General features: G+C 42.6%; 1 protein-coding gene across 1 annotated transcript in view; it reads left to right on the top strand.

The window, feature by feature from the left end:
* The window catches only part of NOX3 (NADPH oxidase 3), a gene marked incomplete at both ends in the record, with an annotated part of 52,795 nt that extends 32,641 nt beyond the window's left edge, over window positions 1–20,154 (top strand). Inside the window, 3 exon segments of the mRNA XM_081093684.1 lie at window positions 8,484–8,630; window positions 12,298–12,422; window positions 20,028–20,154. Of these exon segments, the coding sequence (XP_080949810.1) occupies window positions 8,484–8,630; window positions 12,298–12,422; window positions 20,028–20,154 (399 nt within the window).
* Between the last annotated feature and the right edge of the window lie 730 nt (window positions 20,155–20,884).

Genomic DNA, 20,884 nt, shown 5'->3' with positions numbered 1-20,884 from the left:
TTCCACATTTTCCCATTTGATCATTATAATCTTCCCAACAACCTTAATAAAGTAGATAATAAAAGACCTGTTTCCCAGATAAGGAACCTGAAGCATAGCAAGACAAAGGGACTTTCCTGAAAATACATGGATACGAAGGGGCAGGTTCAGGATGCAAACAGTCCATCTGGCTCTTTCCATGACATAACCAGCACATGGTAGACAAGCCTCCTGCCATCGCAGTGCGGGCAGACCGTGGGGTTCCTGGTCAGAGACTCCAGCTCAGCCTGGTTCCACTCTCACCGTAAGCATCACCTTGAGTGAGTCAGTGCATCTCTTTAAGCTGGATTTCCTGCTCCATTTATGGAGAAATAAGAGTCCATGCCCAACAAGAACATAAGCACAGAGAGCTGGTAAATATTAGAATGGGATTTTGAATCCAGGTCCTTCTTGTGCTGAAGCCCATCTTCTTTCCTCTATACAATCTATAATAATAAAAACGTAATATGCTAATTAGACCGGACGTCCTTCTGGACAACCTACCGGGCAAAGCCAAGGCAGTGGGAGCCGAGGCAGAGGGGACAGAGGCCTCCTGGCGGCTGCGGCAGGTGGGGGGGCCAAGGCAGAGGTGGCAGAGGCTCCTTGCATGAATTTCGTGCATCGGGCCTCTAGCAAATCTAATAAAGTGTCTTAGTCTGTTTGGGCTGCTAGCACAAAACACCATCACTGCGTGACTGTAACCAGCAGGCCCTTAGTTCTCTAGTTCTAGATGCTGGGAAGTCCAGGGTCAATGCACTGGCTCACCTGGTGTCTGACAAGAGCCTGCAGGCTTCTTGGTCTATAGACAGACGTCTCCTAGCTAGAATTGTCCTTATCCATGGCAGAAGGACACGGGAAGCTCTTTGGGGTCTTTTCTTTTAATCAACAGGAGTCACCTTTATTGGTTTGCAGTTTGTAACTCAATGAGGAGGAAAAAAGATACAGAGGTCTAGATTTATTATAAGGGCACTAATCCCATTCATGAGGGCTCCACCTATATGACCTAATTATCTCCTAAAGACACACCCTACTCTAAACACCATCATGTTTAGGATTGGTTCCAACATATAAATCCTGAATGGACACAAACATTCAGTCTATGGTACAAAGCAAGCAAAACAGCTACTGTTTTAAAATATATATTTATTGATTTCAGAGAGGAAAGGAGAGGGAAAGCGAGATAGAAACATCAATGATGAGAGAGAATCACTGATCCACTGCCTTTTGCACAGCCCTTGGCCAGAATCGAACCTGGGACCGACCCTTCAGTCCACAGGCCAACACTCTATCCACTGAGCCAAACCAGCCAGTCATAGCTGTTGTTTTATATATTTGGGTCCCACAGCAATGCTTTGTTAGGGTTGATGATCATTTTCAGTCCTCCTAATCTTTTTCTTTCCTCTTGCTGTCTACCAGGTGAAACACCCTTCGAGACGTGTCTCCTTGCTGCATGGTTTTCATTCCACTAAAACTTACATTTCATGTGACCTGATGATGATAGATTGTCTCACTTTCATTCACTTATTCACTCAATGAATATTTATTTATTTACCACCTAGTACAGCCGTGGGCAAACTATGGCCCGCAGGCCGTATCCGGCCCGTTTGAAACGAATAAAACAAACAAACAAAAGACCGTACCCTTTTATGTAATGATGTTTACTTTGAATTTATATTAGTTCACACAAACACTCCATCCATGCTTTTGTTCCGGCCCTCCGGTCCAGTTTAAGAACCCATTGTGGCCCTCGAGTCAAAAACTTTGCCCACCCCTGACCTAGTATATGCCAGGCCCTCTCATACTGATATGAAAAGCCCAGAATTCTCCTCACACCAGACTTACAATACCTCACCCTTCTCTTAACATCTACCTCTTTACCTCCTGCATGTTCAGGCAATATCTTATTTCCCATAGCTTCTTTAGTTATCACACACACACACACACACACACACACACACACACACACACACTACAAATTTTGAATAAATGAATGAGTGAATAAATGTCCATGTGCCCAAAAGAATAAACAAATGGCTTTTGTGCAATTCTCTATAAGAGTCTAGGTTACTAAGGTTAATTCATTTTTGTATTTAACCAGAAAGACTGTTTGTTCAGTAATTCTATAATAAAAATAATGCATCCAATTATTTTACTACAAATAGAATGGAATAAATCTTATAAAAACCCACAAAATCGTAAAGTCCATATAGGAACCCTCAAAATCTTAATACTGCCCCCTCTCTCAACATTCCATTGTTATTCCTGGGTGCTGTATGGGGTGTCTCAAGGCTGTTTCAATGGGAGGGTTAGGCAGTTAACACACAACTATAAAATGGGGACAATGGCCTTTATTCCAAACACAGCAATTGAAAATAAAAAGACAATCTTTTATATAACATAAAAACTGGGGGTAATATTGGGTCAAAACTCAACCGAAACTAAAGGTAGAAATAATAGTGTATGGGAGCTAAACACACAGAATCACAAACAACTTGAGGGTCTTAGCCTCCTAGCTTTGCACATGACAACAAAAGTCAGCATCTGTCCTTGGAGTGGAAGTGATTTGTCCAAAGTCACCCCGCTGACTAGCCACTGAGTCAGGGTGGGAGCACTACGTCATGAAAGTGAGATTCCATGCTATTGACAGTTTAGGCAGAAAATTACACTGAAGATCCACTTCCTTCAAATCTTCATGCATGAGAAACAGTTTAAGAAGTTTCTCTGTTTGTTTGTTTTTTCGTTTATCTTTATTGTTGGAAGTATTACAGATGTCCCCTTTTTTTCTCCATTGACCCCCTCCACCCAGCACCCAGGTCCTGCCCTCTCCCTAGGCCTTCCCCACTCTATTGTCTATTATAAGAAGTTTCTCTGTTTTAAAGCATGTTCATGTTTGTATGAGTGCGGCTATAAACATTAGGCTTATGTGACTAATGTTTGTCAGAGCCACCCACATGCTTTGAGATATAAATACTGCTTCTTCCAACTAACCTGTCAGCATCTATAGAATTTTTTAAAGTGCAGCAGAGCAGAGCAGTATATGCTTATCTAACAGCATCTTAACAATTATACATCTAGTTTCCAGACTGTTCTCTTCTGTAACAGGAAAGAGGAAAAATAGCATCTGGGTTCAGAGCTGGAATTTTAAGCCTGAATGGTGAACTAGAGTGGATTGTTCCTCCCCTGGTAAAACACCAGTTGGCACAAAGGCATACATGTTTTTGTAAAAAGCCTCATGTTGCAAGTCTAAAATTTTAAACAAATTGCACCAAACTTTTCTCTGTTGTTCCCACTGCAAACCATTTTTCTTCACCCTTTTCCTCTTCCACGTTATTCTAGTACACATCTAAGTAAGATGCAGAATAGCCAACAGCACACCTGCTGCTTCTTTCCAATCATGTGTAGCACTTCCTATTGGAAGTTAAAAATTTCTTCCTAACAGTCTCTTATTTTTTAAAAATATATTTTATTGATTTTTTTACAGAGAAGAAGGAAGAGGGATAGAGAGTTAGAAACATCGATCAGCTGCCTCCTACATGCCCCCCCCCCCCCCCATCTCACACACACACACACACTGGGAATGTGCCTACAACTAAGGTACATGCCCTTGACCGGAATCGAACCTGGGACCTTTCAGTCTGCAAGCTGAAGCTCTATCCACTGAGCCAAACCGGTTAGGGCTAGTCTCTTATTTTTTAAAGATAGTCAGGGAAGGTGGAGAGAAAGGGGGAGAGGTGGTTTGGAGGAGACTTCCCAAGAAAGCAGAACAATAAGTATAATAATGATGGTTTGCGGTGAAGAAAATGCAGAAACAGTGCACTCTATGAAAGGAATACTTTGAACCCAGGAGGAAAAGCCAACCTTCACTTAGCAGAAGGCAGACGAGATGATTGGTTGAGGAGTCTCTGATGCAACATGGTGGAAGCTGGGTGCTGAGGCGTATAAATGCCCCATCGCCATGGATGCCCTCCGGCTCCTGCCTAACGGATAAGATTAATTCTACATCACACTCAATTTGTGAAAAGAGCTTGAAAAAAATTAGGACAGTTTGCTTGTGCAAACTGTCAAAATGATGAATGAAACAGGTGTGTGCACGTGGGGAGGGCGTGGGAAGATTGCTGACATAAATATATTGGCTTCCACATTGTAGTTCGCCCCGATGTCACAGCTGTGTAGGCAGAATTGAGAGGAACCAGATGAGTGGGTTCATTTTCTTAACTGCATACGTAATCTTCACTCTATAATAGAATAGGTTATAGAAAAACAGAGGTAATCTAATTTCTTCATAAATGGTCTTTCTTCATCAGCTCTAGAATATACAACTGTGCTAATGGGTATTTATAGTGTGTCCCATGCAAAATGGCCTTTGGGTTCTTAACCTAATATAATAAACAGATAATTCAAATAAAAAGACAGCCTGGGCCAGTGGGAACAAGACGAAGAGGCCAAGAATGGCAAAAATCCATACTCTACTTAAATATATTAATGGAACTAAGGCAGGCCTGCTCTCTTTTCTAATGAATGAAAAATGCATTTAATTGAATCCGTTTAGTTTGAGAAATCATTTACTTTCACTTTCCCTCACGGAGCTGTGGCTACTCCTGGAATTGATCATGTCTCCTGGACACGTGGAGGGTTGTAATATCTGAACGGGGAGCATGAGGCCCTGTTTGCCCCTCCAGAGACACGCATTCTTCTCGTCTTTCACCAGATGGGATCCAGAGACTTCAGTCATCCATCAGACCTCACCGTTGCCTTATGGGGAGGTGACCAGTATTAATATTTCTAATATCTTGGTTTATTAACCATATAAAACTACAGTGGCCTTGTAAAAGATTCAAATAAAATACTCAAATAGTCAAGAATCTTCCTTCATTAGTCTTCCTCCCCAAACTAACCAGAACCAACACCTTGCTCTCCAGCGGGTGCACCATTAAGTGCATCTTATTCCGTTCCTTTTCCATTCATCTGCATGAACATACTCATCGATGCACATATGCAGGGTGTGGTTTTATTTTTGCAGGGTAGGGAGTGAGAGAGAGAGTCAGAGGTGTGTTTTTTGTTTTCATTCTAACATGGCTTGGAGCACATTCAGTGTCATTACCTGCTGATTGACTTTATTTTATTTAACGCCTTCACTGTATTCTGCAGTAAGGGTATCTCACAATTTTGTCACCATTCTATTATTAATGACATTTTGGTTGTCTAACAGTTATTATTAACTCTAAGTGGGACAGAACAAGGCATAAACAAGGTCATTCCTTGGTCACAGGGCAAACCAGCAGGATAGTCATGAAATAGTTAACATTAAGGATAATGGCTAAAAAAAAAAGTCTTAAGGACTAAACATGATTGTTACACTGTGTTCTCAGTCTTATCATTGTCAACTAGAAAAACAATTTGTAAATATATTTCTTTAAAACTGGACGCAGAAACCACATTAAGGAAGCTTCTCAATAAGACGAAATAGTTACTTCAAACTTTGCTATTGTGCTCATCCAGGATGACCTTGGCACCAACAACAACAACAAGGAAATTAAGACCAGGACAATCACCGCTCCCATTTGTTAAGTACCGTATTGTGCTTTCTACGTATCAGTCACGGTCTTCATCTTTTCAGAGAGAAAAGTTTTCTCTTTGGAAAATGGTCATGATTCCCTCAATGAAAAGTCTCCACCACCCTGTTGGCTTGATGCTTCTGTCAGTTCTGTCATTTCAGACAGTGTGACTTGGTTAGCTCAGGCTGCTGTACCCAAAATGCCATAGACTGGCTGACATAAACAACAAACGTGTATCTCTCACAGTGTTGGAAGTTGGAAGTCCAAGATCACGGCAGCAGTATGACTGGGCTCTAGTGAGAAATCTCTTCCTTGCTTGCAGATGGCCACCTTTCCATGTACCCTCACATGTCCTTCTTAGAAGGACACTAATCCCATTATTGGGGGCTCCACCCTCATGTCCTCATCTACATGTAACCACTTCTCAAAGGCTCACCTCCAGATACCATCCCATTGGGTTTCGACATGTGAATTTGAGAGGGACACCAACATTCAGTCCCTCACAATGGGGAGCAAAGAGTGCTGCCCAGGAGAAGGCAAAGCCACATTGCAACTCCATGGTGGGTGGAGGTATTGACCAAGGTCAAGGGCAACTCTGGCACCTATGCAACTCCTCCGTGTGGTTTCCGCACACATGGAGGACGGGAATGATTCCTGTTTGGAAGGAAAGCTAAGATGGCAAGATGGGGCATTTTTCAAGTAAGAATGATTGGGACTGGATTTGAAATTGACAGGTTTAAAAAAATGTTTTGGTTTGTTATTCCTATATGAATGTCTTTTAAGCATGTCCCTTAAAGAGTGGAATAACAGAAAATGAGTGAGTGAAGTTTGTTCCATACCAGCTGTCAACATTAATGTTCTTAGATAAAGCAACCTTCAGAGGGCAGGAGGAGGGGGAGGTGCGTAGGTGAGAACGGCATTGAATTCAGTAGTTTTCCTATTTCCATGGGTAGCAAAGCAAGATAAAGGGAGAGTTAAGGTTTGCAAAGAATAATTTAGACTGGGCATTGCACCAAGTGGAAAGAAAGAAGAATACTCTCAAAGCCGTATTCATCACCCACAGAGTATAGAGCCAGCCTCCTGCCTCCATCCTCTCATCTTTGCCCCCACCCCGACCCTACACCCACAGCTCCGTCTATTCTCAACACAGCAGCCAGGATGATCCTGCCCTCCTGGACCTTCCTCAGATCAGGCACCTGCCATGCTCTCCCATCTCACTCCAGCCATCCCGTCCTCCTGGCTCTGCCCTGACAGGTCCCACCCAGGGTCCCTTCATGCCTTGTTCCCTCCATCGGTGAGTCCCTCCCCTAACTATTCCACTCCCTTGCCTCTTCTACATCTTTCCTCAAGTGTCCCCTTCCCTTGGCCATTTGACTTCATATCGCAGCCCTTTCCAGCCTGTTTATGTTTCTCCATTGCATTTACCACTGGCTGACATATTCTATAGTTTATGTCTTAATGCATGGTCTTACTTCTCCCTCTAAAAATGCAAACTCCATGAGGACAGCAAATTTTTGTGTCTTTGGTTTGCCCTTATAGTTCCAGAGCCAACACAGTATTGCCATAGAGTAAGCATTGAATACATGTTTGTCGAGTCAACCAGTGAGTGGATGAACGCAATCACTGTCCTTGTGGGGGTTCTTGGGGCATCCGCCTAAAGGAACCATTGGCTCAGTTTCAAGCTGAGAAGAGACAGGCACTCCTTTTGGGGGTTAGCACGCGTAGAGATTACCATTCGTCCTGGAATTAATATTCAAAATGCCCTTCCAAGTGGCAGCTGTCCAACAAATATATAAGCCCTAATTCTTAAGAGGAGAGGTCTTATCATCACTAGCTTCTGCTCTTCCTGACTGTTAATATTTAAACTCCCTCCCAAACCTGGAGAAAAAGGCAAGATGGTTGGTTAGCCTTGAAATATATTCTGTGATTTTCTTTCCTCGCGAATTTTACCTGTTAATTAACTCTCATCTATAACTTCCATTATAGGATGGTGAGCTTGCAGGCTGGTTGGTGAGGGGGAAGGGAGAACTCTCACAATTGGAGGAGATATTTCCTGGTGGAGCTCGAGCCCAGCCCCCTGGTAGACTGTTAAGCAGTAGAGATGTGTCTGGTTGGGGAGGGGTTGCAGGAAACAGAGGTGGGCAACAGGAGGTAGGAGTGTGAGAAAAATCAGGAGAATTAATAGATCTATCTCCTGTGGTTTCTCCTAGAGACAATTATCTAAAGCTCAAAGCACAAAAACGAAGCCTGTATTTTTAACAAACGCAAACTACTTCTTGTCACATGCCATTTGCTAATCACAGAGAGGTGTTATTTTTTTTTTAATGTTCCTAGGTATAATTTTATTACAGCAGTTGGCACACAACCATAGCCACCACCCACCCACCAGCCTCCTTGGACAATGGCATGTCTGGCTGAGGGGAAACTCCTGGCCTACAATTTCCATAATCTGCGCCCTCCGGAGGCCATGCTGGTGGAGTGGATTAGTGCACAAGCCTTTGGGGTCTCCGGAGAAGAGAGTTCAAATCCCCAGCTTAGGTCATAAGTACAGATGAAGGGCTGGGCTGACAGTTTATCCGCCTTTGGGAGCAGTGAAAGGCACAGCTAGTTATGATTATTAACCTCGTTCAAAAGCAGCACAGCCAGGAATGTGGTGAATTGATTTTCATCCAGCGAAACTGGCAACAGCCAACAGGCTCCTGACTCTCAATTCACTCTGGGCTTTTTGAAACGCTCTGTGAATTTTTTCAAAAGAAATCACAGTGTGACTGTTCACTGGCAGAGGGAAGCATGTTATTTTGCAGAAGTGCCCATTTGGGCTCAAATAATTTAATGGAGATAAAGTAGTCTGCGATTATCAGCACATTGTGGAAAGAGGGACAAATCCGTTCTCGCCTCTTCTCTCGGCAGGTGTATTTCTATTGGATTTGCCGGGATTCCAGAGCTTTTGAGTGGTTTGCTGATCTCTTACTCTCGCTGGAAACACGCATGAGCGAGCAAGGGAAAACTCACCTTCTGAGTTATCACATATTTCTCACAGGCTGGGATGAAAACCAGGTATTGATAAGACCGAGAATAAGCAATATTATCTGTCATAGAGCAAAGAGAAGAGGAACAATGTCAATAATGAGCTATATAGATTTCTGGTAGCAGAAAACTTTAAGAATTATGTTTTCGTGTTTAAAAAGTAAAGAAGAATAAAATAAAACCAAACTAGAAAGAGCTATTCAAATCGTAGCAATGAAACAACCCACAGTTAATATTCTGAGGAATGGAAAAGAAGATAGGAAAAGAGGGTGGTCAGTGGAAGACAACCCCAACTTTGAAAATCCAAGAAAAATTATGTCACTGAAAGTGGCATTTGTCATTTTAGTGACATCAAGTGAATATTATTGGCTGTATTGTCGAGTTGAGCTCCTAATTGGTTCTGGTTCTATGCTTTTGAAGTTAAGCAGAAAAAAAATTCCCTGGTGTTTATATTCAACATTTTATATTGTAAAGTATGTGAGCTTCTGCAGAAAATAATCATTACGAGTACACGACTTATCTAGAGGGGTTTGTTTCTTAAGGCGTACTTAGCAATTGTGTGCATGCATGTGAAATCACCAAAGATCAAGATCATCTTCTGCCGTGACAGGCGTTCTGCAGTGTATTGTGCTAGAAATAGTAAGGTTGAATTTACCAAAAATAATGTCTAGCCAAATATTGCACTACAGGAGTATAGCAGTGTTACAGATATTGAATCATAATTATTAGATTTTAAATCATTGTTTAACTCCTCAAGCATGGCAGATACAGTGATGTGATGACTAGGTTATGAAGTGAATGTTCTCATGGGCACTTCTGTAGCAGCTTCTATGGATACTTCGCTTCGGAAAGTATATGTGAGCCCAGGCGACCTGTGTTAATCACTCAGTTCATGCGTGAATGCACTCTTGTCAGCTAGTGAGCTCTCGCTCTCTTTCTCTCTCTCCCCCCCCCCCCCCATTTGGTGAAGTATAGACATAGCCTTTGTCTTTTGCTCCCTAGTACCCTGCTTTGCTCTTCTGCTTCTAACATGAATTGCTCTAAGTGTCCACCTAGGAGGCCCCAGCATGCGGGAGACGGGGCTCTGTTTGATTGTGTGACAATGCAACTTTGTCCCATCCCACTCTGCCCCTTCCAAAAGTGTGCCATAACATATACTTTTTTTCTGAGTACAAGTAAATTAAAATAATGTTCTTAAATTTTTGCCATGACATGTTGGAAATATTTGAGATGCTCAAATTCCAGGAATAAAATAATTGCTGCAATCTGTTGGTAAGAACCCAAGAGGCTGTTTTAGAAATAGCCAATTGTTAAACTGAATTCAACAACCTCAAAGTGGCAGAATGACAAGCACAGAAGGGACAGATGGAAAAGGTGTTACGAAGGGCAGATAACAGGGTTTGGAGATTAATTGAGCATTGGGTGGAGAAATATGGAACAAATACAGTTCCAAAAGCTCAAACATCAGTGATTGGCAGCTCAATGATACCACTACAAGTAGGAAAAGGCCCTTTTTTTTCTATTAAATGATGCCCAAACTTAAAGTACTAGTCAGTTCTTTAAGTCCCTTCCTGACCTGATGGCAACCCACCTGTTCTCTCCCACGCTCATCATTTTCCTCTGGTGCTGGGGCCACCAAGCCATGTGTGGTCTCCTGTCATGCTGTCAACTTCTTGTCTTCCCGTATTTGTCCCCTTTCCCTGACATGTCCCCTCTCCCTGACATGCCCCTCCCTGCTGCCCACTGCGCAGAATCATTCTTCAAAGCCCAGTCCCCTGTAAAGCCTTCCCCAGTTCTCTTGGTCAAAAGGGCTTCCCTGAGCAATTTGTTGGCTTCACCAGAGCGCTTGTTTCCGTCTCTAGGACAGAGGACTGTGGCCTGACTCCTAGTTATGCACCCCTAGTGAGCTGCTCCCCTTGAATGACCAGTTCCTCCTAAAACAGAGACCTTCCCTCTTTGTTCTTTGTACCTCGCACTCAGCACACACTGCCCGCTCATGGGATCACTCGCCTACTGAAGTCGTGAATCATTTGGGAAGATTCGTTTTTAGCTGTTTTGATCATTTTCAAGGAACAAAGAATTCTTCACTAACATATGTTAGGGGAGCTCGAGATGCAGAGGAGGGCTCAGGAAGAAAGTCTGGATTCATCTTTGTAGATGATGCTAATCGGGGCCTTGGAAATGGAAGCTCTTTGGGGTGTAATGGCCCCCAAGAGGTGCAGGGAGCTGAGACTAGAGGCAGCTGCTTTTTGAGACAGGACAATATGATAGGAAAACAAAACTTATTTTTTTCTCCCTTGAATCAAAAGAAAAGCCAGAGAGAAGTAGAAGAAATGGGATCCTACAATGCAAACCGAATCAGGAGGAAGCAGTGTTTGGCCACTCAAGGAGAATCAGGCCTGAGTTGGCCTGATTTTATCAAAAGTAAATGGGCTCTGCCGTCTTCTTTGCCCACAGCAGAAACCAGCTCACTATATGGCGCCCATCAATCCTGTTAAGCAAGAGGGCTGTGCGGATGTCAAACTGCCACGCTAACCTGGAGGCTGATATGACTTTGACTTTGGCTCCAGTTCTGATAACAGGGCTTCTGCCCATTTCCAAGGCTCAACCCTCGCCCACCACCTCAGCTCTTATTCCTGGACTCGTCTTGACCTTCATGCTTCACTCTCTGTCATGATAAACCTGCCCTCCTCACCATTTTTCTCTCTCCTGGAGCCCTATTGCCAAACCCACTTCGAATAGCTACCAGAGGTCAGGATGTGCCTGGTGGCAACTTCCTGCAGCCTAGATTCCACCATGGTCAGCCATTGACCGGCCTGTTAGGGCACCACCAATATGTTCTGCTCAGCCTCCCTCTTCCTACCCCTGGCTGATTTCCAGACTGATAAGAAGCCCAGCCAGGGAAGTCAGGTGCACAGCAGGAACCTAGGGCAAGAGTTGGGCCTAGCAGGGTTGTTAGCCGAACTGGTCAGGAACAGGAAACGTTAAGATGTGAGCAACCAAAGGGAAGAAACACATGAGTTTAAGAGCTGTGGACGGGTCTAAAGGATGAGCACGGGCAGCACAAATCCCAGAAGGTAAAAAGCAAGGAAGCTACCAGAATTCAACACCAAAGAAAGCGTCACTAGGCACTGCTATGCCCAGGCTTTCCCCATGGACCAGCCGTTACCTGAAGCCTGGGTGCAATCATAGTATTTGAAGGCAAACAGCTGGGCACACAGCTCCAGCGGCGCCCCTTGCTCTGTTTGGCCACCATGTCCAGTCTGCCAGACTCACGCCCTCCCGGCACTTGAACCCAGACAGTGCACGTCACACCCTCTCAGCCCAGTGGGCAGATCTGATTGTACGGTCCTTTTCCTGGAAGTTTCCTGTCACTTTCATCTGCCAGTGCCCCTCTCAGATCCCCAAGGTTTAGCATTAAGTAAATGGAGACAGAGGTACTGATTAATTTCTTTTTAAAGTTTGGCAGGAAAAAAGTAGCTCAACGTTTGCTTTCCCTTAACCAAATTTCCTCTATTATTCTCATTTTTTAGAGAAAAATCTTCCTTCCTGACTCATGTTACTGTACATCTACTATGTGGGAGGGGCCTTGTACCAATAAATCTACAAATGAGCACAATTACTTTATCTTTTATTTAGAAGCAGAGTCCTATTTTTTTTTCCTAAATGTCATCTGATACCACAATTTTTATTGTAGGTTATTCACATTGCTTTACACTGGGATGAAAATACTGACGTGATTACAGGACTAAAGCAGAAAACCTTCTACGGAAGACCTAACTGGAACAACGAGTTCAGGCAGATAGCCTACAATCACCCCAGGTAAGGCCCTCTCCCTCTGCCTGCTGGGAGCCTCCCTGGAGAAGTACAAGTTGCTGCTGAAATGGACAGCTCTGGGGCACGCTGGCTCATCTGCAGCTGGCTCATCTGCAGCAGTGGGCATCTTGTTTAGAGATAAAACATTGGCCTTAGAAAAGGTGGTCATGGGATATTTCAGGAACCACCATGTCGGTTTGACTGGCTTATAGCACCTGATGATTAGCGATTATGTTGATCCCTTTCACACTTCAACTCAATGACAGTATTTCTGAAACTACCTATGTCCTCTTTGGTGTACGTAGTTGATCTCTAATACCCAACGGGAGAATTCACTGACATCCAACTGTAAACTCCACCCAGCACGTCCAACAAAGCAGACAAGATGTTATAAGACCAAGCAGGGATTTCTCATGGTGGGTAAAGACCCAGGATATGGAGCCCAATGCCTGGGTGCAAATCCTGGCTCTGCTATTGCCACGGGTTCACTTGGACAGGTTACTCATTCTGCCACTGACTCAGTCCCCTTCTCTGTGAACTTCAGGCAATAATAGTGCTTACCTCATAGGCTTCCATGAGGATGAAATGCATGAATATGTACAAAGAGCCTACAATAGACTTTGAATTCAGAAAATGTTGGCTGTCCCCTACACCTGCAGCCCAGCCTCCTCTGAGCCCTGAAGGTCGCCACCTTTCATCTCACGCCCATCAGGTACTTCTCCAAAGGCACAGACTGGACCATTTTATCTGCAGTTTCCTTAAAAAGAGTATGTAGGTTAGAAAAGAAAAAATTATAAGTAGAAAACTAACAAAAAGTTACAAGCTCATATGTTACAGCCACAACCAGGTTTTTTGTTGTTGCTATTTTCTCCTTTTGGAAAAATATATATATAGATTCATCCTATACTGAGTTTTCAATGATCATGGAATGAATGTTCCCACTTGGCAGGCTGATGAGGAAGACACATCTTGGTTGTAAGTTCTTATAGAGAGGACCCTTCTTTATTGTGATTGCCCCTTAGTGACATCTCATATTATATTTGTTTATTTTTGTTGCACATGAAGTTTGCAGCCCAGTGGGAAAGGCCTTTCAAGCCAAATTATTTCATTATCTCCCTTCCTTCAGAAGGTGTAAACCAGAAACAACAGCATCAAGAGACAAAGAGTAAAAGTGAGTTTGCACAAACTCTGCCCCAAACAATTGTTGCGTGGTGCTGAGAAGTGAGCGTGCCTGGTTTTGCAGGGAGTGAGGACTGGAGAACAGTGTGAAGGTGGGAAACAACATTGCCCTGGTGAAGAGTGTGTACAATCCTTTTCGGAAGCCATCATCAAAAGTTTAGTACATGAATGTCTTTACAGCCCCGCTGAATTTTTTCAGCACTCATAGTTTTCGGTGTGAACTCTCTTCTTGATGGATGACTTCACTCTTCCAGAGTAGAACAGACCACAAGGTTTAGATGTCACTGAATCAAATCTCTACAGCTCACTTCCTCGCCCAAATTTTAAAAACAGCGTATTTGTGATAGCCTTAGACTTTAGAACACCCCAACTTGTTATATAGCTTCAACTATCTATGTCATTAATATTAGACACATGTTGTCAGAGAACAATAATCATTATATCCCTGAGTGCCAGCTCCATGGGAAGACAAGTCCCCAATAAAGAGCTTAGCACCACCCTTCCAAAAGACTTTTCAAATGACCTCCTTAAAATAATTTTGTTTTCAGCTGTGCAATAGAAGATTTATGTTTAATGAAGCTTTTAATGAAGAAATCTCGGAAAGAGAATGCCAATAAAATCTAATTTTTAAACAAGAAAATTTAATATGGAGAAGTATTTCAATATCCTGGCCTTTGTCCAGATATAAATGAAATACACAATCCAATTATGGTTCTACACAAAGGACAAAGTAACATTAATTTTCTTCAAGATGGTTATTAAAGAGATAAACAGCATGTTTTCCCCTGATTATGTCAAGGATATGTTTGTTCCCAAGACTACTTGGCTAGTCTTACAAGACAGGTCTGTCTTGTCATTAGCTCATATCTTTTGGCAAAGATGGGTCAGAAAGAATTGGTGGGTTTGTTAGTGGACTCAAAAAAGGTTCTTTGTTCTTGAGGGCCTTTGAAGTGGGCTCCCAACCATTTCTATTCATCAGCATGAAGCTGGGGATTCTTAGGGCTTACTGTCTTAAAAACATTTACCTGTTTGCTCAAAGCTAGAGATTGCTCTTGTTCTAAAAAGAAGGAGTTAAAAGAATAAAGGGAAGAAGGGCAAAAATATTTTTATAGAACATGAAAAACAGCACCAAAGCTTGAAGAGAAGCAGATCAAAGAGAACAGCGCAAGCTATAGAGGAACCAGAAAATTGCAAAACTAATAGTAATAGAAAAGCAAATTGATGGGCATCGAAATGAATAGAAATAAGGAAAGGGGGGGGGGAATTAAAAAGATCAAAGTCTGAAAGTTGAAAATGGGAAAGTGTATTCTATTGTTTTCATTTGCAATTAATTTTCATAATTATATCAGCTGTATATTCAACAACATAATACGTTCTAAAGGATCAACCAACAGTAAGTGGTTGTATAAAAACTGAGTCTTTGATTGACATGATTGACATGCATGTGACAACTGGTATACTGCTTGTTAGACAAGCACAGAAAAGTGCTCTAAAAACAATGAAAATTATGCTCTCAGTTAGAATTCAGTAAGTTAATTAAACACATGCATTGATGGCTACCTTATGAATCTATAAAAATGTGTACCTTAAAAATATGGAAGTTGTATTTCATTTTTTGTAAGCATTTTCAATATGTTCCCAAGCTTTAGACAAATAGAAAATCAGAAAATCATTACCAGGAAGGTCTACAGAATGAAAATAAATATATTTTTGTCACACCCAGCTACTTTTTTGATAAACACATATTGTGCATATACTCAACCTTTTGGATATATGGATCAATTGTTTTTAATTAATTGAATAAAGTGATTTTCCATAGGACTTCAATCTTTAATCTTATACTTCACATAATATTTATGGTTTGCCATTTGCAACTTATCTACTAATAACTTCACCATGCCTTACAGGCACGAAACTTTATATAATTAATTACCATAAAAACGTCATAACTTCAATAGAAGTGCTTCTTTCATCTGGAAGTAAACAGTAAAGAATAAAAGAGGAGTACAAGCATTTGTTAGAAAAGTTCAACCCAACCCAGTGATGAGGAAAGGTGATTGGGAGCTTCTAATCCAAATTGCAAGAATGTATCTTAGACCACCCATTGCTTTCAGAAATGTAAAAATACCTTTGTGCTAAAGTGAGTAAATGTGTCCGTCTGGAACCACAATTGCTTCTGTGCACACCCTCCACGTCCCATTGGTACGTGTATATGTGCAAAGTGTTTTTAAATGATATTTTAAAGAAATGTAACACTCTGATTATGGCATGCAAGGCCCTCTAAGAGGAATACTAAACATTCATTATAGACCTAGAATGTTCAGAATGTTCAAACAAATAGACTTCAAAGGAAATCCCACACATGACAAGTTATAGCTTCATGAGAAAAACTAATGCCATCCTAAACTTATGACTGGACTATTGTTTGCATATGTAGATAGAATCTTCGCACCAGAGGATACCAGCCCTTCATTTATAATCAAGTGAAGATTCCATGAAAATTACTGGCATTACTCCATTTGTGGAAGGTGGGATTAGGGGAGTGGGTGAGCCAAGGTAGATTTATCATCGCTCTGCAAAGTTTCTTTGGGGATATTTCCTTTCAAATCATGAGATAAGGCAAAAAGATTAGGATATATATATATATATTCTTATCAAAGAGGGGGAGGCGACAGGATTGGCAGAAAAATGGGTCTACCATTTCCAAGGATCCAATGCTACAAGTCAACTATTTTCATTGACATCCTCAAGGACAGCAACTGTTTCTGTGCCCCTCAGAGCCAAGCACAGTGGCCAACTGTTACTGGATGAGCAAAAGGGGCAGTAGGAAGGGTGAAGAAGCCGGGACAAGAGTCCTCACTCTAGCCAGAGAAGGTGGGGTTGGTGGGAAGAGGGTGGGAGTGCCACAGCAGTGAGGAAACTGCCAGAGCCGCCTGTGGGTTCTTACCAACAACCGAGGAATTAGGGTGCAGAGAGAAGTAACAGGGCAGGCTGCTACCCATCCATCGGGAGATGGCTTAAAATAAGAAACTGGCCAACACGATGATCATCTGTGGTTACGAGAAAGAAGGTATCTTACAAAAGAGAATTATGCGGTGACTCATTTGGAGGCATTTGTAATGAAAAACATCCTCTGGGAAAGATTCCCCCAAAGTCGTGCCCATTGTCTGATACTCAGTTTGTAGCTCTCATTGTCTTCCTTCTCAGCCTTCATAAATTCACAGGAAGCTTCTGTATATCGATTTTATTTGCAGAAAGCACTCAGGGTATAAAGTAATTTGATTTTTTTTAAAATGGGGTTTAGGGTCTGCCCCTACAGGGTTATAACTTACCAAGCATAAAAGCCAACACATAAAAACAAACATACAATTTAAAGAGACAAGGGCTCAAGGCAGCAGGAGCTGAGAATCCAGGAAGATGGTGGAGTGACTCCCGGGCACACCCATCTCCCATATATCTGCTGGCCGGAAATCGCCCAGTGGGTGACATTTCCAGTGCCTTTCATGCATGGCATTGCTGAATCGGTTTTTGAAAACTGCATCTACCCCACAGAGAAAAGATGATAGTTATTTAGCAAATAAGAGAGGAGAAAGAGGATTTTCTTTATAGTGTATCCGAGTTAAATACAATGCTGTAATGTTAACCGTCTTCGCAGCTTGTGTAAAATTTGTCCTTTTCTCATCAAAGTCAGCAGCTCCGGCTGATCAATGCCACAACGTCCCCAGTCCAGCTCCTGCGTGTGCAAGCTCGGCAGGCTGTACACAGACAACGCCTCGTGTGTTTATATTTCTTTTACAGAGAATCTGCTCTTTTTCCTTCTAAGCAATCATGGGTGATTAAATTTTATAGAAGAATTTTTTTCTTGACCAACCCCATTAGGGTTCTGTTGCACTTGTCCATTGCCTCGTAAAGGAGGGGGGGAAATACAGCCACATCCGTGTCTTAACCGCTGTGGGCGGATGCTGGGCTCTGTGAGTCGCAGTTTGCATTTGTGACAAGAAATCTCCATCTTGGAAATCACAAATGCTGAGGCGGGTAAAGGAATGCCCCGGGTGGGGACAGGAATGCACAGTTTGCGGAAGGACTGGTCTTTCTGCCTTAATGGAAGGTAGACAATAAATGGCTTTTGTGAGACTTAGCTGTGCCGAGGAATAGCCACAACTTCAAAAGAGACCGGGTGGCTGTGAACTGCGGGGACAACAGCGGTCCACCTGGCCGCCAGCAATCAGAATCCTTTGAAATGGAGTCTTCCAGGCAGAGCATCAAAGGGCGGTCTCAGCTTCTGCGCGCGTGGCCGCGGCTGCAAATGAAAGGGCGATCTGAGCCTGGTGGGAATGGGAGGGTGGCGATCTCTTTGGTGACACCTACGCTAATGGAAAAATATCACCACCCACCACAGCATCTTTGAACCTAGATGCAAGGCTACCTCTGGGCATCAGACACAGAGCCACGCTGTGACTGCTCACTGGCCCATCTGTCATTCAAAAGGTTTCAGTCCAGAACTCAAAAATCCTGGTGACAGAGTGTTGGCCCGGGAAGTCCCTAATCATCTCCGGGTTAACGGCGCACTTCGTGTCTTCTGTGCGGCTTTGGAGAGCAGGCGGACACTGTGTGGGCCACAGCCTGAGCTGTTTGTGAGCGCTCACTACGTACCAAGCATGGGGCAGAAAGCTGTACCGTGTGTCTAACCCTCACAGGGGTCCTAGGAGCTCGGGGCGATAGTTCTCCCATTTTATAGGGAAGGAAATAGAGCTTTGAGGAGGCACTTAATGAGCCCAAAGTTGATCAGCAATAAAATGGTGGGACCAAGAGCACGCCTAATTACTGCCTTCTATTACACTTGCTTCAAGAAGTCACAAACTCATATTTTTTCAGTAAGAAATAGTTCCTGAAAAAAGTACTTTCTCGAATGTAGCCGTGGGACTGATGCCTTTAAAAATGAGACTTATACAGTTTAAACATACCGTCATTTACAAATGAATCCACTTAGTATGTTTCTTTGAAGATAGAGTTTGAAATGTAATTGAACCATCAATTTCTGCCATGGATATTATGGTGCTGGAACACATCATTTAATGCGGATGTGATACAGGGCAGAGAACCCTGTTAATACATGAGCTAAGTAGAATGAGGCTATAGAAGTGCTTCCTAACAAAAACTAAGTATGAAAAGCAAGAGGTGGTGTGGTGGGCAGAGCCCGGCATAGGAAGAATTCCTCTAAGGCAGTGCTTCTCAAAGTCTGGCCCACACACCATGTGCCTCGGGGTCACCTGGGGGCCTTGCTAAAAATGTGCTCCTTCACCTCAAGACTGGGAACCTACTTTTTAACAAGCGGCCTAGATAATTTTATGCACCACAAAGTAGAACTGTTGATGTAGACTAAAGTAACTAATTAAAATATGTCAGAGGTTGGAAAAATGCTGTAAGGAATAGCACAACGCAAGACAAGAGGAAACATGGTCTCTCTAAGTCCACAGCCCTCCCATCTTCCAGACATAACCCAAGTTCTTTCACTGATGGTGTTGTTTATACGTCAGCGAGGTTGGCAGTAGCGACGACTAGGGATTTGAGCATCCCTGGGACCGTCACTATATGCAAAAATAGCTCTTCAGCACAGTTTTCTGAAATGCCGCGATTACACATGACAACTTTTGGGTGGCCACATTTTCAGCAATGTCTTTCTCCTTTCTGACCCTTCTCTTTGGCCTTCTTTGAAAACTAAAGTAATTCCAGCAGGAGAAATAAACTAGGTTGTTATGACTTAGTATAAATTGTATTATCTATCTATATATAAAAAAAAAAGAGGTTTGAACAGCATCTGAGTAATAACGAATACTTTTTAGATCTCTTTGAATGAATTATCATACTTAACTTTCCATAAAACATACAATGTAGCCATTACTATCTTTGTTTTGGAGCCTGGGGTCCAGCGTCTTGCCCGAGACCACACAGGTGGTAACCGTTAACTCATTCATTCAATTAAGAAGCATTTATTAATTGTCTACCATATGCCAGGCACTATTCTGGGTGGTGGGATTGCAGTAAAGATGAGAAACACAGACCGGGTTTCTGCTCTGAAGGAGCTTACATGCTACCATCCAAAAAGATGTCAATCAAAGTTACTCCGCCAAAAATCCAGGCCCTATCACCTCTGTACTGAAAATCCCTCCCCAGTCATCATGACCTTACCAGCCTCAATCTTCTTTGCTTCACCTACCTGTGTGACTTAGGGCATAACAGAACCCTGAGGACCTTTGGGAGACCACGGCGATGAAATAGGAAAAGAGAATCTGAGAAAAAAGGAAGTGCGTGGAGAAAAATCAATAAGTAAAGTCGCAACCACAACCACACCCCAGCTTTTGTAATTCTGTCTCGGCTTCTGGCCGGCCTTGACCTGTGTGACCTTTATTTCCTCTCTCACCCCTCCTGCAGCAGCAGCATTGGCGTGTTCTTCTGTGGGCCCAAGGCTCTCTCAAAGACCCTTCAAAGGATGTGCCGCCTATATTCATCAGCAGACCCCAGAGGGGTCCATTTTTATTACAACAAAGAAAGCTTCTAGACTTGGGAGATAAAAAGCGACTGCAGTCAAGCCAGTGTGGCTCACTGATTGAGTGTCAACCAATGAACCAGGAGATCACGGTTTGATTTCCAGTCAGGGCACATGCCCGGGTTGTGTCCTCGATCCCCAGTGGGGGTGTGTGTAGGAGGCAACCAATCAATGATTCTTCTCATCATTGATGTTTCTATTTCTTCTTCCCTCTCACTTCCTCTCTGAACTATATATATATATATATATATATATATATATATATATATATAGATATAGATATAGATATAGATATAGATATAGATATAGATATATAGATATATATATAGCTACAATCATATAGGTCATGGGTTGGGAAACCTTTCCTGTTAAGTGCCAAATATAATTATGATTTTAAGCTCTGTGGGTTATGGTCTCAGTCATAACTATTCAACTCTGCCACTGCAATGTACCAAAGTAGCCATAAACAATACGCCAATGAGTGGATGTGGGTGGGTACCATTAAAACTTCATCTATGGACACTGACATATAATTTTATATCATTTTCGTATATCACGAAATATTCTTTTTTCGTTTTCAATGACTTAAAAATGTAAGAGACATTCTTAGCCTTGGACTATCCAAAGCAGATTGTGGGCCAGTGGGTAGTTTGCTGGCCACTGATACAGAGAATCTTTCCCAAACGTGTTTTCATGCTTAATGGGCCGTCCATCGTGGAGACCAGCATGACAGTTTGGGTCA

Source organism: Myotis nattereri, assembly GCF_964212035.1.
Source record: "Myotis nattereri genome assembly, chromosome: 6".
Lineage (NCBI taxonomy): Eukaryota > Metazoa > Chordata > Mammalia > Chiroptera > Vespertilionidae > Myotis > Myotis nattereri.
Note: the sequence above shows the minus strand (reverse complement) of the source record. Positions and strands in the feature narration are given on the sequence as shown.